This window comes from Oryctolagus cuniculus, chromosome 2 (genome assembly GCF_964237555.1).
Source record: "Oryctolagus cuniculus chromosome 2, mOryCun1.1, whole genome shotgun sequence".
NCBI lineage: Eukaryota > Metazoa > Chordata > Mammalia > Lagomorpha > Leporidae > Oryctolagus > Oryctolagus cuniculus.
In genome coordinates this window covers 8,489,314-8,512,261 of record NC_091433.1, presented here as the reverse complement: position 1 = coordinate 8,512,261, position 22,948 = coordinate 8,489,314, and the positions used below count along the sequence as shown (strand labels likewise).

Below are 22,948 nucleotides of genomic sequence, written 5' to 3'. Positions count from 1 at the left end.
CTTCTTTAATCATCATGTATTATTCAGAAGTATATTATTTAATATCAAAATGTTTTGTTTTTTTTCCAACTGTCTTTCTGTTATTGATTTCTAGTTTAATTCCATTGTAGTTTAGAAAAAGTATTGTCAATACTTTTATAGCCCAGAATGTTATATCTTCATGAATAAAGAGTTTGAGAAGAGTATCATTCTGATGTTGAATAGAATATTCTGTAAATGTCAATTAGATGAAGTTGATTGTTAGTGCTGTTCAGGTTAATCTGTTTGCTTTATGTGTCTATTAATGGGAAAAGGTTGTTAAAATCTCCAACTGTAGTAGTAGAGCTGAGGATTTGGAACTCACTGCATTTCTATCAGTTTTGGCCTTGTATACTTTGGTGCTCTGTTGTTAGCTGCATATGCATTGGTGATTATTATATCTTCTTGAAGAACTGATCTCATTATTTTGGGAAAGCTTTTATTTAATATAAATTTCTTAGGTACAGCTTTTGGAATATAGCGGTTCTTACCCCCATATCCACCCCCCAACTCCTGTCCCACCTCCTACTCCCTCTCCCATCCCACTCTTCATTAAGATTCATTTTTAATTATATACAGAAGATCAACTCTATACTAAGTAAAGATTTCAACAGTTTGCACCCACACAGACACACAAAAGTATAAAGTACTGTTTGAAGACAAGTTTTACCACTAATTCTCATGGTACAATTCATTAAGGACAGAGGTCCTGCATATGGAGCAAGTGCACAGTAACTCCTGTTGTTGATTTAACAAGTCTGAGGTGATACTACATTGTGGTTTGAATTTTTATTTATCTGATGATCATTGATGTTGAGTAGTTTTTCATGTAACTCTTGGCCACTTGTGTGGCTTCTTTTGAAAAATGTCTCCAAGTCTCTTGCCCATTTCTTTTTAACAGATTTATTTATTTGAAAAGTAGAGTAAGAGAGAGAGCAAGAGATACAGAGAAAGTATGTATGTATGTATGTATGTATGGTTTACTTCCAAATGGCTGTAACAGCTGGGGCTGGGCCAGGCTTGAAGCCAAGAACCAGGAACTCCATTTGGGTCTCCACTCAAATACTTAAGCCATTGCCTTCTGCTTCCCAGGCACTTCAGCAGGGAGTCACGGTGGAAGCAGAATAGCTGGGATTCAAAATCAGTGCTCTGTCAGTGATGTGGGCATCCCAGGTGGTGGATTAACTTGCTGTGCCACAATGCCCGCACCTTTGTCCATTTTTGAATTTTTTTCTTTTCTAGCTAGTGAGTTGTTTTATGTTCACAATGTCCACAAGCTTACCCAGGTTTTAATTGGGTATTTTGTTTGAGTTCTTTGTATATTTTGAATATTAGTCTGTTATACCGTGTTTGGTTTATAGATATATTCTCCCTGTCTATAGGTTGTCCTGTCTTATGCAAAGGTGTCTTAGTTTGTACTATTTATATACTTTTACTTTTGGGGTCAAATCCAAAATTGTGGGGCTGGCGCTGTGGCACAGCAGGTTAAAGCCCTGGCCTGAAGCGCTGGCATCCCAAATGGGCACTGGTTCTAGTCCCAGCTGCTCCTCTTCCAAACCAGCTCTCTGCTATGGCCTGGGAAAGCAGTAGAAGATGGCCCAAGTCCTTGGGCCCCTGCATCCATGTGAGAGACCCAGAAGAAGCTCCTGACTTCAGATTGGTGCAGCTCCAGCCGTTGCAGCCATTTGGGGAGTGAGAGTGAACCAGTGGATGGAAGACCTCTCTCTCTGTCTCTACCTCTCTCTGTAACTCTCTTTCAAATAAATAAAATAAATCTTTAAAAAAAATCCAAAATTGCTCAGATCAGTGTTCAGTAGTTTTATCCCCCCCCCCCCTTTTTTTTCTACTAGTTTTATAGTCTTGGGTCTTCTGTTAGAGTTTGTAGTCAATGTTGAGTTGAGTTCTAAAAGGATATGAGGTAGGGGTATCTAGTTTCATTCTTTGGCAAGCAGATATACAATTTTCCCAATACCATTTATTGAAGAGTGTCATTTTGTATTCTTGGCACCTTTGTCAAAAATCAGTTGGACATTGGTGTGGGTGTTGTGGCATAATGGTTAAGCTGCCACTTGTGACACTGGCATCCCATATGGGTGTGAATTTGAGTCCTAGCTGCTCCGCTTCCGATCTAGCTCTCTGCTAATGTGCCTGAGAAAGCAGCGGAAGATGTCGCAGTCCTTGGGCCCCTGCGCCCATATGGGAAAACTGGTTGAAGCTCCTGGCTCCTGGCTTCAGCAGGCCCAGTCCTAGGTGTTGGGGCTATTTGGGTAGTGAATCAGCAGATGGAAGACCTCTCTCTCTCTCTCTCTGTAACTCCACCTTTTAAATAAATAAGTCTTAAAATCAGTTGGACATCCTTGTACATGTGTGATTAGTTTGAGTTTTCTGTTGATCAATGTGTCTTTTGTGGGGGCGGTATTATGCCATTTCAATTATAGCTATTTAGTATGGTTTGAAATCAGGCAGTACGATGCCTCAAACTTTGTTGTTTTTGCTCACAGTAGCATTGGTTGTTTGGGATTTTTTTCTTTCATATGTAAAAGTCAGTTTTTGGCCCATTTTATTTTACTTCTCCCTGAAGAACCTCTGTGAATATTTCTTCCAGAGTAGGTCTTCTGGCGATTAATTACCTTAGTTTCTGTTTTTCTGAGATGAATTACCTTAGTGTTTTTTTTTCTGAAAAAGTCTTTTATTTTCTCCTTCACTTTAGAAAGTAGTTTTGCTGGAAAGTCATATTCTAGGTTGATTTGTTTTGTTTTGATAATGCTTCAAATATTCCATTCTCCTCTTTTTTGCATGGTTTCTGTGAGAAATTCTCTGTAGTTTTTCTTTGATAGATAAGGTTCCCTCCCCTGCCCCCACGTCTTTTAAGATTTTCTCTTGTGCAGTTTGAATATATAATATGCCTAGGTGTATAGAGTATTCAGTATTTTTGCTCAGTGGTTTGGTGTCTGTAATGAATTTTGGCAATTTCTTGGTTATTATTACTTCAGATATTTCTTAAGCTTTTCTGGATTCCAGTTATACATATGATGTACCACTGTTCTTTGGTGATGATCTGTTTTATTCATTATCTTTTCTTTTTGCATTTTGGACAGTAATTTCCATTGACCTGTCTTCAAGGTTATTGAGTATTTACTGTGTCCAGTCTACTAATGTTCCCAACAATGGCATTCTTCATTTCTGTTACAGTGTTTTCAGGTCCACGTTTCCTTTTTATTATTTCTTAGAATTTCTATTTCTTTTCTTACATCATCTAGCCGTTCTTGCGTGCTATTGATATTTTCATTAGGGTCCTTGAAATATTCATAATTCTTTTAAATTCCTTATTTAGTAATTGTAAAACCTGTGTCCTATCTGAATCTCATCCTGATACTTACTTTTTCTCTTCAAACTGCCTTTTGGAATGGTTTGGTAGTTTTCTCTTGAAAGCTGGACATTTTGTATTGATTATTCATAATTCAGATAGACCTTTGTTATATATGAATGTTAGCCATCACAAAACACACTGGACACTGGAGTAAGGGAAAGGGTTTATTGGGGAATACCCTACAGACCAGAGTGAAGGGGTGGCAAAGGAAAAGAGAGAGAAAGAGAATATAAGAGACAAACAGAGAGGAGAGGAGCTAGCAAGGAGAGAAGATAGAGCAGAGCCGAGGAGAGAGGAGAGCAGAGCCAAGAGAGAAGAACCAAGAGCCAAGAGAAACCAATAGAGCGCAGGAGAGAAGGACTGAGAGAGCATGTGTTCAGGAACAGGCCCTTTTAAAACTTTGCCCGGGGGCGGGCAGGGAAGCAGGAGCAGCAAATCCCCTTAGGATGGGGGTGGAGCCTGGCTCAGGTAGCTGGGCCATGTGGCCACCTGGCTAAAACTGCACCAGTTTCCAAACAACCTTTACCATGAGGTTTCATGTTGGTTTGACCAGGGTTATGCTGCATTTAATGTTTGCTGTAACTGTAGGTGCTAGAGGCATCAAGTTTTTCTCACGTCTTTGTATTTTTTCTTCTTATCTTTTCTGGGTATCTTAAAGAACCCTTCATTAATTGAAGTCTGTGTCTTGCAGCTCTTACTGCTGTAATCCATGGAACCCTCTTAGTGCTGTGGTAAAGTATAGAAAGGGGAAACATTCTATAATGTTACAGTATAGGCTCAGTCCTTTAGTGGACCTGTGTTGGCTGTATTGTGAATTTCACAAGTGTTTCTCTTAGCTCCTCCTAGTTACATGCGAAAGAATGACTAGAAGGGGCTTGAGTTAGGAATTTTCCTTCCCCTTGTGGGATGTAAGGCTCTGATTATACTTTTCCCCCACTGGAGAGTACGCCTTTATTATGAATAAAGATCTGGGTATATTTTGCAGGACTTACTTTCCCCCTTCCTTTGTGAGAGATGGTTTTTCTTGGCTCTTTAACATGAAGATCTGGTGTTCCGGAGATAAAAATCCACAGGTGTTACTCTGATCAAGCTTGACCACAGTGAGCCTTCATCAGTTCATCACAATCACCAATTAGGCTTTCCTAACCTTAGTAGAGATTGCTGCTTCAGGAAAGTAGGTCTTGGCTGAGACTATGGATTTTCCTGTCTCTGTTATTTAAGGTGGTGATTTGCTCTACAATCTGTTCTCTGATAAGTCCAAGAAAAGTCACTGATTTTCAGTTTGTTCAGCATTTTTTTTAGAAAGGCAGGTGTGATGACTTCCAAGTTCTTTACATGTTAGAGGTGAAACTGAAAAGTCCTACATAGAGTTCCTTTTGTTATTTTGATATTTTTGATTGTTTCACTTTTCCTTCACAGATTTTTACCCCAATGGTGAAAGTCAAAACTGATACTGACATTGGGAATGACCCCCTAAAGTCTATATGAAAATGTGGCCCCTTAAAGTTCCCCAGAAGCACCATCTGGGGTGCCATACGACATTACCAAATGCTTATTAATAAATCCCCAATATTATTAAGTCTGAGAGCGTTCTTGCCTAATATTTAGAGAAGAATTCTAAATACCAGCACAGGTAAACAAGGCACCATGGTACATTTTAGGCTTTTATTTAGTGCGAAAGGTGCATAAGGAAAGTGAGGGCTTTAGTTCAGTTTAAAGAGAGAGGAAAATCTGGAAACCAGGGTAGCGAGCATACCAAGCAGAGAGCAGGCCAAAAGCCGCGTGCAGCAAGCGCCTTGAGCTGCTGTCCACCGCTTAACACCGACAGCAAAGCAGAGGCAGAGAGCCTTTTGGGATGTTCCTTACCTTTTATATATTTTTCACAGGGGAGTGGCTTGTGGGCAGGTGGGCATTCAGGTATGGTCAGGTAGAGCATGATGTCACATGGGGGCATGGTGATGGGATCAGGTAGGGTGTGAGGTCACACAGGGGCGTGGCAAAGGCGTGGTCTTCCAGCTCACAAACCTAATTGGTTTTAGCCTATCTACTTCATTCCCCCCTCAGAGACTCCAGACCTTAATCTTAAGGGGATGTTGTTGGGCGTCGAGTCACCTTCTGTAGCTGCTTCCTGCTTATTAGGGGCACAGACCCTGCCTGTTTTCAGTCCCAAAGTCTCTGCCTATCTCATCTAATTAATTCGTTTCACGAGTTGGAGCTCTTTCAGTCACTGCCGTAGTCTGTGTCCCCTGCATGGTCATCATTATTCTCAGAAGTTGCTGGGTTCTAAAATATATAAGTTTGTCAATCACCCTGAGCAAGATTGGAATAACCCCAAGTGCAGCTGGTGTGCCCCTTAAAATGGAAAAAACATGTCTAGTCATCTCCCAGACAGTAGGTGGTGAGAGATTACCCCTATGCAAATTATAAAACCATTTAGCTTGAGCATAGAGGGCTTTGATGTTCTCTTCTGTGAACATAATATTATTTGAGTAAAGGTGGCAGATCCAGTTGAGCACTGCACACATGCCCCCTTGTTCTATTAACATGAACTCTAGGGCCTGTTGTCCATAACTACCCTGATAGGGAGTCTACTGAAACCAGAGCTTGCTGTAGAAGCCGTCCTGAAGACAGGCAGAGTTAGAGAGAGAGAGAGGACAGAGAGAAAGGTCTTCCTTCCATTGCTTCATTCCCCAAATGGCCGCTATAGCCGGTGCACTGTGCCAATCCGAAGCCAGGAGCCAGGTGCTTCCTCCTGGTCTCCCATTAGGGTGCAGGGCCCAAGCACTTGGACCATCTTCCACTGCCTTCCCGGGCCACAGCAGAGAGCTGGACTGGAAGAGGAGCAACTGGGACTAGAACCCGGAGTGCCGGCGGAGGGTTAGCCTAGTGAGCCATGGTGCCGGCCAATGTCAGGTTCTTAAAGTCAGTTTCCTGAAACTCTTCTGGGCTGTCACTCTTTACTGCTGAGGAACCTACTAAGGAGTCCTGCCAATAATAGCACCCAGAAAGAATCAAAAGAGGTATGTACATCAGGTGGGCACTGAATTGCAGCATTTCGACATGGCTAGGACAAGAGTTCTACTTATCTTTCTCCTTTTGAAGAGGCATTTTTGATCTTCAGTTGGCTCACAGGAATAAGCAGATGTATCTGTTGGATCCACCTGTGGAGACTCAAGAGGTAGAGGTTTAATCCTCGAGAAGTGTACCCAGCTTGGAACTTCCTGTAATTTTACTGCAGTAGGCATGTTCAGCAGTACTCAGTGGGGCCCCTTCCACTGGGGCTGTAGCTGGTCTGAGGGAGACCCTTCCTTCCAGGTCTTTTATAAGACCAAGTCCCCTGGGGAGACAGGCTGCTCATGAGCCTCAGGGCCTGGCGCCGGAAGGACCTTGTTGCCATACTTTACCAGAGCCTTTTGTATCTGGCCTAAGTTGATAATGTACTTTATTTGATCTTGTACCTCTGAATCAAAGAGGATGTCGGAGGTGAGCAAGGCCTTCCATGGAGCATCTCACAGGGGCTAAGCTTTAAGGCAGTTTTAGGTGCTCTTTTCACCCTGAGAAGAGCAGTTGGCAACAGTTTGAGCGACGTTTCTGAGGTCTCCTGGCAAAGCTTGGCCAGAATTCTTTTACGGCTATGATTAGCCTTTTCAGCTTTACCTGATGACTGAGGCCTCCAAGAAGTATGGAGGTGGTAAGAAACTCCTAGAGCAGTGGCTTCCTGCTGGGTTATTTTAGATATAAATGAAGGTCCATTGTCACTTTGGAGTGACCATGGGAGTCCATGTGGGGAGCAACTCAGACTAGACTGTTACTGGAATTAAGACTTATTCTATGCATCTGCTCTCCCACAATATGGCGCTGGGAGAGAAGAAAACAGCTTCTACACAGCTGCCTCCAGTTCAGCCAATAAACTGTAGGACTTGCTCCTGATTGGAGGAGAGCAGCGTACTCGGCGTGTGGGCAGCCGAGTTAGGATTGGCGGAGGAGGACTATAAAGGAGGAGAGAGACGGCATGCACCAGGAACATCTAAGGGGAACATCTGAAAGAACACCTGTGCAGCCCCCGAGAGAGCCGGCCGGCGGTGTGCTGCTCCCCTGCGGAAGTGGGGAAAGCAGCCAGGGGGAACCGCCCTTCCACGGAGGTGGAAGGGACAGTAGCCAACCCGGGAAGAACCAGCAGCAAACCCGGGGAGGGCCGAGCAGACGAAAGAACAGCGCAGGGTCCTGTGTCGTTCCTCCACGAAGACGGGGAGCGACATAATGGTGCCGTGACTCGGATATGAAGCCTAGGCAGGGCTTAGTGTCGTTCCTCCACGAAGAGGGGGAGCGACAGTCCAAAGCGTGGCACGATGTCTTTCTGCACAGGAGTCAACAATGGATGTGGCCTTACGTGGCCAAGGTAATTTTGTAAGCATAGTGGGCAACAGCGAGCTACTTCCTTTATGACAGTATTTAGTCCTTTTCCTCCAAAAGCTCAGGACACTAGTTGTACTAAAGCGTCTTCCCAAGTGGGTAGAGTTGTGTATCTCCTTAATAATTTTCCATTGAGTGGCCATTAGGAGCATAATTCTATGATTTAACATCCACCATCTTTACATCTTTATGATGTAAAGACAAAATAATAGTTTATATGTTACATGGAACTGAGATTTTGAACAGAGATATTTGGGTTCATGGATAGCTACAGCAGTTACTAGGAGTTTATCCTTCTGTCTTCTATTACAGGTCCTGAAAGATTCACATCAATCACTGACTGAAACATATTGGGACAACATTGGTCTAGATCAGGGATTGGAAAGCTTTTCTTGTAAAGAACTAGATAATACATATTTTAGGCCTCATAGGCCAGACTATCTTTTTGCAACTACTCAAGTGCAGTGGAAACGCAAAAGCCACCACTGATAATGTTTGAAACTTGATTGTGACTGTTTCATTAAAAGTTTATCTACAAATACAGGTGTCAGCTAGATTTTTTTCATGGGCCATTGTTTGCCAACTTCTAATCTAGAGCAGTGATTTTTAGTTTTTGATCCATATCTTTGGTTTAATACTGATGTTTAATAAATGTGACCATGTTTTACTTGCATGTATTTTATTACATCAGATATTGTTTCACGTTGTGATAGAGATTTATATATTAAGAAGGTTTCAAAAATCTTAAGGTTTAGGCTTCAGAGGTATAACCTTTATTTATGAGTGTAACACTCTTAAAATTACCCTGAAAATGTGATTCTTGTTCACTCAGGATAACAAAAAAATCCCCTGTAAATGTAATATTTTAATTAAAATACAAACCAATTTTTATTATTTTGTTTTATCATATAGGCATGCCAACTTTTTTTTTTGACAGGCGGAGTGGATAGTGAGAGAGAGACAGAGAGAAAGGTCTTCCTTTTGCCGTTGGTTCACCCTCCAATGGCCGCCACATCTGGTGTGCTGCGGCCGGTGCACCACGCTGATCCGAAGGCAGGAGCCAGGTGCTTCCTCCTGGTCTCCCATGGGGTGCAGGGCCCAAGCACTTGGGCCATCCTCCACTGCCTTCCCAGGCTGCAGCAGAGAGCTGGCCTGGAAGAGGAGCAACCGGGAAAGAATCCAGCGCCCCGACCGGGACTAGAACCCGGTGTGCTGGTGCCACTAGGTGGAGGATTAGCCTATTGAGCCGCGGTGCCGGCCATAGATAATAGAAGTATTAGCCAAGATTAAAATCAATAGATGGCAGGGCTAGCATTAGAATCCAGCAGTCACTTGATTTCTAGGGTAGAGAATATATAATACCCCCCACGGCAGCTATATTGAAGATCAGTCTTCTTTAGAGGATTGGTTTTGGAGCTTTATTTTTTTTTTCCCTCTCCAAATAAACCTTTTAGGAATATAGTGATTCTTCCCACCATACCCACCCTCCCACCTCTCCTCCTCCCTCTCCCATTCCCAATCCCATTCTCCACTAAGATCTGTTTTCAATTAACTTTATACACAGAAGACCAACTCTAATAAGTAAAGAATTCAACAATTTGCTCGAGAAAAAAAAAATCTTTCTCAACAGTCAAGACAAGAGCTGTTCAAAATCATTGCACCTTTTTATTTTTTTTTTTAAAGATTATTTATTTATTTGAAAGAGTTACACAGAGAGAGAAGGAGAGGCAGAGAAACAGAGAGAGAGAGGTCTTCTGTCTGCTGGCTCACTCCCCAGATGGCTGAAACTCCCAGAGCTGCACCAATCCAAAGCCAGGAGCCAAGAACCTCTTCCGGGTCTCCCATGTGGGTACAGGGGCCCAAGTTGGGCCGCCATCTACTGCTTTTCCAGGCCATAGCAGAGAGCTGGATCGGAAGTGGAGCAGCCTGGTCTCAAACCGGCACCCATAATGGATGCCAGCATTGCAGTCGGTGGCTTTAAAATCGGAGAAGACCCCCTAAAATACACACTGAAATGTGGCCCCTTAAAATTCCTTAGAAATGCTACCCGGGGTGCCACATGTGCTACCGGAATTTGGGGTGCTATATGATTTCACCACGGGCTTATTACTAAATCCCCAATATTAATAAGCCCAAGAAGGCTCTTGCCTAATATTTAGAAAAGAATTATAAATACTGGCATAGATAAACGAAGCAGCATGGTACATTTTAAGCTTTTATTTAGTGAGAAAGATGCATAGGAAAGTGAGAGCTTTATTTAAGAGCGAGAGGTGAATAGGGGTTCATACCAAGCACCAGGAACCAGCCACATGGAAGAGCATCTAGGCCTGTATCTGGGCCAGGAAGCCTAGAGCACATGGCCCGAAGACCATGAGCCCTGGAGGTGCACGGGGCTACAGCAAGTCCCCTCCTTTTGAAGTATCCTATAGATTTCTAAGTTACTGAAATGAATCAAATGATTTTGCTTAAAAATTGTATAATATTTAAATTGAAAGGGATCTTAGAGACTAACTCAAAGATCTAACTTTGCCAACAAGGAACTTGAGACCCAGAGAAGTCAAGTGACTTGGGGGCCACTATGATCTCATAAAACACTGTAGTTTGGAAGGTCAGTTCAGTAGTATGTTAGAGCTGCTTATTCTAGCTTCAGAGTTAATTGTTGAATTTTTAATAATTTTTGTGAGTAGGTTATTTAATATATTCATGATTAAAATTTTATATAAACTTATAAATTACTTATAAAACAAAGATATATGCTCAAAATGCATCCCTGATTATTTTACTATATACTTCTGTTGCCTATGCTCGTGAGGTCGTTTGTCTTTATACCTGTGGAGGTTCTATTTAATGGCATCCTGTCTAACTCCATGCTAAATGATGTTACATTGATATCTTAAAAAGTAAATAGAGGAGTATTTACACCATGGAAATTGGCAGACATTACCACTAATATTTCCAACTCTATTCCTGGAGCCCCAAGCCAATTGATTGATACTCAGCAGCATATCACTGGATATAACTACTGTGCTGCTTACATTTCTGTTTATGTGTCTGATTTTGCTGAAAGACTGAGTTCCTTGAGGTTTGGAACTTAATATCCTTAGCACCCTGCACATGCTTGGTGTGTTGTTAGCAGACAAATATTTTTAGTTATTTAGTCCTTGATTTATATCTTGGCTCCATCACTTAAACTACCAATATTACTTTGGTTATTTTAACTTCTATTAGTAAAATGATAATAATACCAACCTTTCTTGATTATTGGGAGATTTAATGAAAAGACCTAGAAAGTGTCTGATACATAGTAGGCACAAAAAAAGTGGTTGACTTTTATTATGCTATCCCAAGAAGTAGGCATAAATGCAATTAAGTTCCAGGCTTACTGTGTATGCAGAGCTTTGTATTAAGTGTTTAACCACAAACTGGATGAGAATCAAGAATGTGGTGCTGTTATTTTTGTGTGTGTATATACTTCTCTTCCTTCCCACACAAAATAATGGGATAAATTAAAAGAAAATGATATATAAGAGGCAGGAAGCAATCCTTCTGTTATATTTGGCTTTTCTCTGACTCTTATTACCGTATCATGTCCAGTTTTACATTGTTCATTTTAAAGAGGATGTCAGAAAACTGTATTTAGTGTGTCCTGGGAAGAAGCAACAACTATGATTAAAGGGATAGAAAATAGGCCCTTGGAGGCAAGTTTAAGGAACTGAGTTATTCACTCTGGAAAGGAGATGGTAAGTGAGTTTCTTAACTATCTTCAAATATATGAAGGGTTACTATAAGGAGGATACTCTTCAAGTTGTCTGTGAATGCACAGAGGACGAAAAGAGGAAATTGACATTTCATTTAAAGAAAATTATGTTAAACACTGAAATTGACTATCAAGGGATATCATGGAATCTTCATTTCTGAAAATATTTAAAAAGAGTAGCAGCAGATGTTTATTTATTGAAAGGTTTATGAAGGTGAGAGGATTGTGGAGTTTGCAACCCTTTCTACTTCTGTGAAACAATTTTCTTATATTTACTTAATTTACTAAGCATATCCCAGATATCTTACTAGGAAACCACTTAAAATTTTGATAGAGTTAAACCTTAGCATACAATTTATCTTAATTGCTGTGTTTATCTTGGATAAAAACATTCAATATTTTTTGACTGGTATAACTAACTTAAATTGAAGTCCATTTATATATAAAATACTCCATATTTTTATTTTTGCCCTCGACAAGTCTGAAACATTACTCAGAGTATTAGCTACTAATTTTTTAAGTAATGTATTACAAATATTCTGTAACTCTTTTGTGGCAGGGAATCCTGTTGGTATATGATATTACAAATTATCAAAGTTTTGAGAATTTAGAAGATTGGTATGCTGTGGTGAAGAAAGTGAATGAGGAGTCAGAAACTCAGCCACTGGTTGCCTTGGTAGGCAATAAAAGTAAGTTATTAAATACTTATTTACTTATTTGCTGTTATGGGTGAATGTTTGTATATACCCCCTTCCCCTAATTCCTTGCCCCTATTCATATAGTGTAGCTCTAGTCCCTGGTGTCCCAGTTTTTGGAGGTGGGGCTTTTGGGAGATAATTAGGTAATGATAGTGGAGTCTTCATGAATGCATTAATAACTAATAAGAGACATGAGAAAGAAGATCTTTCTATCCCCGTCATGTGGGGATACAACAAGAAGGTCACAATCTGCAAATCAGGAAGAGGCTGCGCACTAGACACTGAATGTACCAGCATCTTGATCTTGGACTTCCTTATCTTCAGAACTGTGGAAAAAAATAATGCTTGTTGTTTGGGCCTGAACTGAGAGCTTATTTTGTTTTAACAGCCTGACCTGAGAGCTTACTGGTATATTTGTATATCCTGTCGTTTTATTCCTGAAAAAAAAAAAAAAAAAGATTTGCTATTTAGGAGCAACTTTTCTGGGTTGAGTAAAGTGTTTGAGTAGAAAATTCCTAAGGGTGTGTCCAGTCTTTACAATAACTGTTTTGATGCGTGGTCTGTCATTAACTGCTCTGCTGCTTTGGCCAATTCCTGTGACGGTAGGTAAGATCAGTTCTGACTGTGTACTTTGGCTTCCTGTGGTCTAAGGAAACAGTGTGAACTATTAAGAACAGCAACACAGCTGCAGATTTTATGATGTTGCATTGCAGCTTCAGCTCTCTCCCAGAGGTTTTGAGAGATACATCTCATTAAATGATCCCTTATTTTAAGGAAGGAGGCAGTGTCTGGTTGGGATTTTATATGCATTGTATCTTGTTCCCATTACTTGTCAACTTTTTTTTTTCTGCACTTTTGGGTTTGGTATGAAATATAGACACTTTCTTTGGGAAAGAATATATTATGTTAGGGAGAGTAACAGTTGTAGGATATAGATTTCTGACATCTGTTTCTTGGGCTATACATATATAAAAATCATAAAACCAAATTCAGTACAGGACTGTTAGGTTCACTATTATTTGCACTATGGAAACAGAAAAGGAGACATTAATAAGATTTTTTTAAAATACATGAAATATTATGATATGACCTGAGCTGCTCTGACTTACTTGATATCAGGAAAAGAGAAAATGAATTTAATGTATACCATGGAGGATTTAGGTCAGGAACTGTTTTCTGACTGTAAGCATTGTTAAATCAATACCCATGTTCATTACCAAGAGAATCATCTTCTCTAGAAGTCTTTAAAGACACAATATTTTTTTCTGTATGATTATTTAGGAAATAGTGCTTCCTAAAGGACAATACCAGGATTTCAGCATCACATGGTTTTGTGCACTGAGATGAACATTTATGAAATCCAAGCCTTAATTTAAAACAGTTATATAACAGGTGTGAATGCCATTTTTCTGAAGCATTAAAAATAAATAAACATTATATACTCTCCAGAGTACAGCATTACATATCAAAAAATGGTATGAGTATGAGTAGAAATTGGCATGGTATGAGTAGAAGAAAAATGGCATGGTATGAGTAGAAATTGTGGTTTCTTTTAAAGCTTTAGTTAAATTGTACTCATCTATTATGTATGTAGTTCTTTAAAACTGAATCAAATGCTTTTAAGTTCTTTGAAATACCCTTTTCTAAATTGTAAGTTTTGATTAGCATAGATTCTATTTCAGGGTGCAGCTTTTTATTTTAGGAGATCATTTCTTAGTCTGTTTTCATGTTACCAGAATACTTATTTATATTATGGGTGAATTTGTGCTTAATTGGAGGTTTCCTATCACCTATGGAAAATTATAGAGTAGTGGAGGGAAGGGGTTGGGATTTGTTTTCATTTCTTTCTGGATATGCAACCACCATCTGAGATAATGGTGTAGGGGTACATAATTATATACATTCTGTTATGTGTTTATCTTATCCTGTGAGGCATCCACCATTGGTCACTGTCAAAGACAGGATATCAGACTAGATGGGCTTATTGGACTGGGCTGGTGGTGCCATGCCCAGATTTCAAAAACAAATATTTATATAAGTTGCTTGAATTTGTATAAAAAATTAATGCAGTGTTATGTTTGAGATTCAGTAGTGTAAAAATAAGAGATTTTTCACATTTGGCATACCTACAACTCCTTTCTTGTATAAATTTATAATACTTTCTTTCAGAATGAGATCATATAGCCAGTATATGATCACATACAATCTTATATATTTAGAAACAAGAGATTATAGATGAATATTTTCCTGTAAATTATTTACTACATAATCTGTCACTGGCCCAGTTTCATATGGTCATGTAATGAAAGATCCTTTTGCAGTTAAGCCTATTAGGACTTTATCTCTTGAGTCTCGTGGATCTTTTATGATTTGTGTTTCCAAGTTGTTGATACATTAGTAAAGTAGTATGTACTCATTTGTTTTTGAGGGAATTAATTAAACAGCAGTAAGATTTACAAAGTCTTTACACACTGGTTAAAGGCAAAGCAAACGTAATAGAAAGTACATGTTAAGCTTGATCATTATACTCATTACCTAAACATTTTGCTCATTATCTAAACATTATCTAAACTTGTGCTTCAATATGCTGTTTTTACTCATCATTATATCTTATACTTGCATTTTAAACAGAAAGCCGATATTGAAAAGAAATATGTATAGTCTCTGAAAACATTAGCGGCTATAGTAGTTTTTAGTCAAAATTAGTAGGAGTGTGTGGATTTCATAGATAATAAAAGATTATAATTAGGAAGTTATATGATTGCTTATTCAACTATAGTAAACTGTCAAAAATTTGATAGTTTGATAGTATGAAAAGATGAATTATGAGTTTAGTTTTGTGAAGAATTGTTTTATTGTGTCTAAATATAGAGAACATTAATGAAGTAGCCAGTAAAGAATTTGCTTTAATTAGATGAATATGGTGATTGTCTTTAGTACATTAATTATTTCAATATGTGATGTTAAAAATTATATGATAATTAAGATAATTTATTTTACTGTATATTCTATTCTGAAAGGCTACCAGACACCAGTTAGTGTTATCTCTTTGTACTATTTAAAATGTTACATGAAATATTGAGTAATGGTTAATATCATAGGGCTTTGACATAATAAATTTTGCCTACAGGCTTGACTTTATGTAACAGCAGCATGACATCAGACATGTTAACTCACATCTTTAAATCTCAATTTCCCTCATTGGGAAATATGATGAATAGATTCTGTCTAATGAAGTTGGTTTAAAGAGTGAGACATCGCTTGAAAAGCATAGAACATTTGTCTTATGCATTGTGAGTGCTTAATAACTGTTAGGGTTTTTTAATTTTTTTTTTAAAAAGATTTATTTATTTATTTATTTATTTGAAAAGCAGAGTTACAGAGAGGCAGAGGCAGAGGCAGGGGCAGAGAGATGTACTATCTGCTCATTTACTCCCCAGATGGCTGCAACAACCAGGTCTGGGCCTGGCAAAAGCCAAGAGCCTGGAACTCTATCCTGGTCTCCCATGTGGGTGTAGGCTGAAAGTATTTGGGCCATCTTCTGCTGCCTTTCCAGGAGCAGTGGTAAGAAACTGGATTGAAATGGAGCAGCTGGGACTCTGATATGGGATTCAGGTGTCACAAGTAGCAGCTTAATCTGCTGCTCCAGAACACCAGCCTCTAATTTTTTTTTCTGTGCTATCTTAAAGTTTTCTGAAAATTTCACTGCCTTTCTTTGCTTTCTGGTTGCGGAGATTAGTAATTATGGTATGTCCAAGTCTTCATACAAGGCTATAATTTCACTTAGTGAAGTAAAAAGTAAATTTCTAGTAGGTAAACTTCTAAAAGGGAAAGAGGGTGAATTATTTACTTATTCTATGCATATCATAGAAGCCCAGCTGACATTTAGTGATTTCTGCAGCCCCCTGTAGAATTGAGATATCTGAAAGACCACTGAGCACCACATAAGCACCTGGAAACAATTATGTTGCCATATAAGGCAACTTCTGCAAGGCAGAGCCAAATCCACCAGACCTAATACCTATTTTCCTGGCTGTGAAAGTCTTGCTCTTCTAGCATTGGAGCACTCTCACTTGATTACAGCCTGCACTGCAGTGCCTAAGAGTTTTAAAATTTATGTCCACCTAAGGCCTTATCATGGGTGGACCTAGGCTATGGCATAACATATCACCATCACTTCTCAGGTAACTATTGCAGTAATCTCCTAACTGGGTCTTCCTGCTCCTAGCTGTGCTCTCCAGATCATAATATATGATTATGCTGAAAATTTTTTTGATACTTTATCATCATCCTCAGAATGAAATTCCAACTCTCTATCCAGGTTTATTAAGCTCTATGTAATCTGGGTCTTACCTGCCTTTTAGACCTCATCATACTTCTTTGTGCACTGTATGTTTTTCTGTTCCTAAAACATTTCAAGTTCATTTGTACCATAGAGTTTCTTCTGTTTGAAGTGCTTTCCCCTCCGATGTTTGCTTTTGACTAGCTCCATGTTTGTTATTTTCTGCTCATCTTAAATGTCGTCTCTCCTTGACTACTCAATCTAAAGGAACTATTTGGTCCTTTCCTGTCAGGTCATGTTTCAGTTATCTGAGTAGTGTCATTGCCATCTGATATTGTTTCTTACCTGTTTTTACACATTAAAATCTAAGGTCTATATGTAAGCTAGGGACCTTATCATTTAGAGTGGTGCCTGAATGAGTGAATTCCAGATGAATAAATAAAAGCATTTTCATGAGGACTCTGTTGAAATTAGAAGTGTTTATGGCCCATAATGTGTTATTATCATAATGTGTTTTCTTAATGAGGAAAAAAGTATGTATGTAGATATAAGGACTCTGTTAGATCATCTTTGGGCCTACTGAATTCCATTCTAATGAATGTCAGAATGAGTTCTTAGGAAATGCATTCTTTTGTGTATGCTGGATCATGTTGGAAATAAAATGTCATAGATTTTTTATGTTAAGTTAAATATATAAGATTTAGGAGTTTGCTGATTTTTCCAAACTTGTGATTTTTATATAAAATTAGAAATATACACCTTTGACTTTTTGTTTACAGTATTTTTTGTGTTCACTTAAATCATGATTGCACTGAAGTACAATTTAAATTTTTTCAGTGTTTCAGGCAAGTGTATAAATTTAAATGAAAATTCAGGAACATTCTTTTTATTTCCAATTCAATCTGTGTTTTATAGCCACATGGCATTTTAATTTGTCATTTTGTTATTTTTCTATCTTTAATCTGTTATGCTTTTCTACTATCTGATCCATCAGCTAGTTTCTCTCTTGACTAGCTAACATTCTCAGTTGGATAGATTGTAAACAGAATTAACAGGGGTTGCATAGGAGCTGCCCTCTTTCTGATTTATAGCTTCTTAGTTAGTGGAGGGTGGTGGTTATCAGTAACTTGTATTGGGGGTAGGAATTATCACGCTCCAGTATAGAGTGGATGGATGAATGATTTCTACTCTTAAAGATATTAACCAGATCCTTTCCCAAATAAAGACTAATAACTCAGATTTTTAAACAATCTTCATGACAGATGAGGGCATAGAGAAGAGTGCATCAACACTAATTAACAATGTTGAGTGTATATTCTTCTTAACAGTGATTGATTGTTCTTGGAGTACTATCTCTGTGCAGGAAGTGATGTTTTACATTGGGAAGTTTAAAGGTTACATTTTAATGTACCCTGTAAGTTGTGTTCCCTGAACTCAGTAGAAATGTATTAGTAAAACAAGTAAATTTTAAGTTGAAAATTTTACTGATGCTCTCAGTAAAATTATCACAAGGCTTTTAAAAGAGTACTCCCCCCCGCCCCTGCTTCCCCTCCAGTAATATTGGAGTATAAGAAATGGTAATGCATCTAGTTTGAAAAATTACATTGGAATGTACGTGAAAGTACTTGCCTTTGTTGTTGTGGGGAGCAACTGGGAGCAACTCGGACTAGACTAAGTTACTGGAATTAAGACTTATTCTATGCATCTGCTTTCCCACAATATGGCGCTGAGAAGGGAAACAGCTTCTACACAGCTGCCTCCAGTTCAACCAATAAACTGTGGGACCTGCTCCTGATTGGAGGAGAGCAGCGTACTCGGCGTGTGGGTAGCAGAGTTGGGATTGGTGGAAGAGGACTATAAAGGAGGAGAGAGACGGCATGCACCAGGAACATCTAAGGGGAACACCTGTGCAGCCCCCGAGAGAGCCGGCCGGCGGTGTGCCGCTCCCCCGCGGAAGTGGGGAATGTGGCAGGGGGAACCGCCCTTCCACGGAGGTGGAAGGGACGGTAGCCAACCCGGGAAGAACCAGCAGCAAACCCGGGAAGGGCCGAGCAGACGAAAGAACAGCGCAGGGTCCTGTGTCGTTCCTCCACGAAGAGGGGGAGCAACAGTTGTGGCTTGTTTGAGTCTTCAGAAATTCTAATTTTATCTAGAAATGTGAAATTATTAAATAGGTAACACTTCATTTGATTCTTATTTTGAATAATTCTTATCAATTTGTATAACATTTATCTGCTATATTGTTACACCAAAGTGAAAAAATCATTATTACCAATTTATTTAAGATTTATTTATTTATTTATTTGACAGGTAGAGTTACAGACAGTGAGAGAGAGAGACAGAGAGAAAGGTCTTCCAGTGGCCGCAACGGCCAGAGCTGCGCCAATCTGAAGCTAGGAGCCAGGTACTTTCTCCTGGTCTCCCATGCAGGTGCAGGAGCCCAAGCACTTGGGCCATCCTCCACTGCCCTCCCGGGCCACAGCAGAGAGCTAGACTGGAAGAGGAGCAACTGGGACTAGAACCCGGCACCCATGTGGGATACCAGTGCCACAGGCGGAGGATTAACCTAGTACGCCACGGCGCTGGCCCCTATTACCAATTTATTTAACAGAGTTGAAGCAGGCATTTCGCCTAGCTATTAAGATACCTGCATCCCAATGTTGGCATACCTCATTTTGATTTCTGGCTCTGGGTCTTGACTCCAGCTTCCTACCAATGTAGACCCTGGGCGGCAGTGGCAATAGCTCAAGTAATTGGCTTCTGCCATTCATGTGGGTGACCTGGATTGTACTTCTGGCTCTCAGCTTCAGCCTTGACCCAGACTTAGCCATTGTGAGCATTTGGGGAGTGAAATAGCTGAAGGGAGCATTTTCTTTATACATATCTCTTGCCTCTGAACATCTAAAATTAATTTAAAAAGAGGGAGGTCTATGCTTTCATTTCTCCTTATTTTTTCTTTTTCTTTTACTTTTTTATGCCTCGACTTATAACATTTTCAAGTAGAGTTGTGATTATTTTCTTACTGGAAGATACTGACAAATTGCTAGATACTTAGTGAGAAAAAAAATACACACACACACACACACACAGCTGTTCTTTTACATGATAGTTCCCACTCTTACTGTACTGTTAGCATATATTACAGCACTTCAAATTTAATTGGTTGAGTAGTATCTCCCAATCAAATAAATAAGCTTGTCTTCAGATTGGGGTTGTGATAGACAATTATTGGAGAAGAAAATGTCAGAGGCCGGCATTGTTGCAGTGGGTTAAGCTGCCCTCTGATGCCAGCATCCCGTATCACAGCACTGGTTTGAGTCCAGCTGCTCAGCTTCTTCTTCTTCTTTCTTTATAAAGATTTATTTATTGGAAAGGTGGGGTTACAGAGAGAGAGAGAGGTCAAGACAGAGAAAGTCTTACATCCACTGGTTCACTTCCCATATGGCTGCAATTGGCAGGGCTGGGCCAGGCTGAAGCCAGGAGAAAAAGCTTCACCCTGGTCTCTCACCAGCTTTGCCACAGCTGCTCAGCTTCTGATCCAGCTCTCTGCTAATGCATCTGGAAAAGCAGCAGAAGATAGCCCAAGTGCTTAGACCCCTGTCACCCACATGGGAGACGTGGGTGGAGGTCTGAGCTCCTGGTTTTGGCCTGGCCCAGTTGCAGACATCTTGGGAGTGAACCGGCCAGTGGAGGGTCTCTCTCCCTTCTCCCCTCTCTCAACCTCTTTCTCTTTAACTATGCCTTTAAATAAATAAACTAATCTTTTTTAAAAAGCTTTATTTATTTGAAAGGCAGAAATCAAGAAGGAGAGAGAGAGAGAGAGAGAATGAGAATCTTCCATCTACTGGTTCATTCTCCAAATGGCTGCAACCGCTGGGCCTGGCCAAGCCAGGCCAAAGCCAGGAGCCAGGAGCCAGGTGCTTCTTCCAGGTCTCCCACATGCATGCAGGGGCCCAAGGAGTTGGGCCATCTTCCACTGCTTTCCTAGATGCATTAGCAGGGAGCTGGATCGGAAGTGGTTCAGCCAGGACTCGAACCAGTGCCCATATGGGATGCCAGCACTGCAGATGGAGCCTTAAACTTCTATACCACAGCACTGGTCCCACAAACAAACCTTAAAAAAAAGAAGAAAATGTCAAGAAATATTTTTCACCTGAAAGTTGTTGCAGTGATGTTACTTCATTATTTCAGTTACTTTTTTTTTTCCAGTTACTTTTTAAAATATCCTACCTAAAACACTTTTGTTGGTGCTATAATTTATATAGCTTTAGAAGTATTGTGTTTTTTGTAGCTTTGTTTTCTTGATATTTTGGGGAAATTATATAATCTGCCTTATTTTATGATAAATATCTGATAATAAATTTTAGAAGAAATTATTAAATATTAAGCTGATATTTAATGAGAGCTGGAAACAGATTTCTTTGCTAAAAGGAGGTTTAAAATTTTCATTAATATATCAACCTCTTTGAAATAATACTTTAATTCATATGAGCAGTGTTTGAGGACAACATATAATTTATTCAAAATTTTATTTATTTTTTTTCATTTTATTAGAAAGGCAGAGAGACAGAAACAGAGATCCTGCATCTGCTGGTTCACTCCCCAAATGCCTGCAACAGCTGGGACTGGGGGCCAGGCTAATGTCAGGAGCGTCCTGTATCTCAATGTCTGAGTTTGAACTCCAGCTTTTTTTCAGTTCCAGCTTCCTGCTCCTGCGCATTCTGCGAGGCAGCAGGTGATGGCTCAAATAGGTGGGTTGCTGCCACCCATGTGGGAGACCCGGATTGAGTTCTCCACTCCTGGGCATTTAAGGAGTGAAGCAGCTGCTAAGAGTTCTCTCTCTTTGTCTGTATATCTTTACCTCTCAAATACACTGAAAACATAAACATTAAAAATAAAGTTCAGTTTTGAACATACTAAATTGAGGTGCTTAGGTATTTATCTGGAGATGTTAACAGACAAATTAATGTGGGATTCAGGATCAAGATGTAGTCTTGGGGCTGGCACTGTGGCATAGTGGGTAAAACTGCCACCTGCAGTGCCAGCACCCCATATGGTTGCCGGTTTGAGTCCTGGCTGCTCCACCTCCAATACAGCTTTCTGCTGTGGCCTGGGAAAGCAGTAGAAGATGGCCCAAGCCCTTGGGCCCCTGCACCCATGTGGGAGACCTGGAAGAAGTTCCTGGCTCCTGGCTTTGGATCAGCACAGCTCCGGCCGTTACAATCGGGAAGTGAACCAGCAGATGGAAGACTTCTCTCTCTCTGTGTAACTACGATTTGCAAGTAAATAAATAAATAAAACTTAAAAAAAATGATTGTAATGACAAAAAGTTTTTAAAAAATGTAGTCTTTGGAGACCAAGTTTGTGGTGTGTTGGGCTGAGCCTCTCCTGTGGTGCCAGCATCCTGTCTGTGTGCCAGTTTGAGTGCTAGCTGCTCTACTTCTGACTCAGCTGCATGCTGATGCACTCAGGAAGTAATCTTGTGTTTTGCAACAGAATGGATGCAACCGGAAACTTATACTTAGTGAAATAAGCCAGTCCCAAAAAGGTAAACAAGTAGAGTACCTAAAATGTAATATATTGGAGTGAAATGGACATTTTGAGATTCAGTGACAACTTATACTCCTTGTCTCTTCTGTTGAGAAACAGTGTTTTTTTTTTTCTTTCTTCATACTGTTTGTTGAGCTCTTTTACTTAGTGTAGGGTTAACTTTATGATCATTAAGTAAACTGAAAGTAGATCTTTGTAAAAATTAAGAGTGAGAATGGGATAGGGAGGAGGAAGAGTTGGAGCATGGACAGGAGGGATGGGAAGTATCACTATGTTCCTAAGCCTGTATATGAAATACATGAAATTTGTATAGCTTAAACAAAATTTTTTAAAAAATTAAATTTCTGATAATTTGTGTAACAAATATTTATTAAGCATATTCCATGTACCAGTGACTGATTTAGATAATAGAGCAACAGCAGTGAACAAAGCAGACAACTCCTGCTTTCAGGGTGCTTGAATTACATAATACCACTGCATAACTCCAACGGAAAAACACTTCAGTTTATAAAAGGTGACTTGTTCAGAAGAATCACAAGGTTTAAAAAGCAAGAAGCTAGTTAAGAATTATTTTAAATGAATAAGAAATATCTATCTAGTATCTCTCCCAGTCTATTTTTCTAATATACCTAAGACCATGCTGACGTTGTTGTATAGTGGGTTAAGCTGCCATCTGTGATGCCAGAATCCCATATTGGCCCAGTTCAAGTTCCACATGATCCCCTTCTGATCCAGCTCTCTGCTCTTAGCCTGGAAAAGCAGTAGAAGATAGCCCAAATGCCTGGGCCCCAGGACCCACATGGGAGACCCAGATAAAGCTCCTGGCGCCTGCCTCAGCCTGGCCCAGCCTAGGCCATTGC

At 39.8% G+C, this 22,948-nt stretch overlaps 1 protein-coding gene across 5 annotated transcripts in view; it reads left to right on the top strand.

Moving 5' to 3' along the window:
- The window catches only part of RAB28 (RAB28, member RAS oncogene family), a 555,178-nt gene that overhangs the window by 17,184 nt on the left and 515,046 nt on the right, over positions 1 to 22,948 (top strand). For all 5 annotated transcript variants that reach the window (XR_007912998.2, XM_051830036.1, XM_002709359.5 and 2 more), the window contains exon 4: positions 12,118 to 12,247. Coding sequence is in view for 4 of the 5 variants with exons in the window: in XM_051830036.1 (XP_051685996.1) it covers positions 12,118 to 12,247 (130 nt within the window). In the remaining variant the exon portion in view is untranslated. The remainder of the gene's footprint in view (positions 1 to 12,117; positions 12,248 to 22,948) is intronic.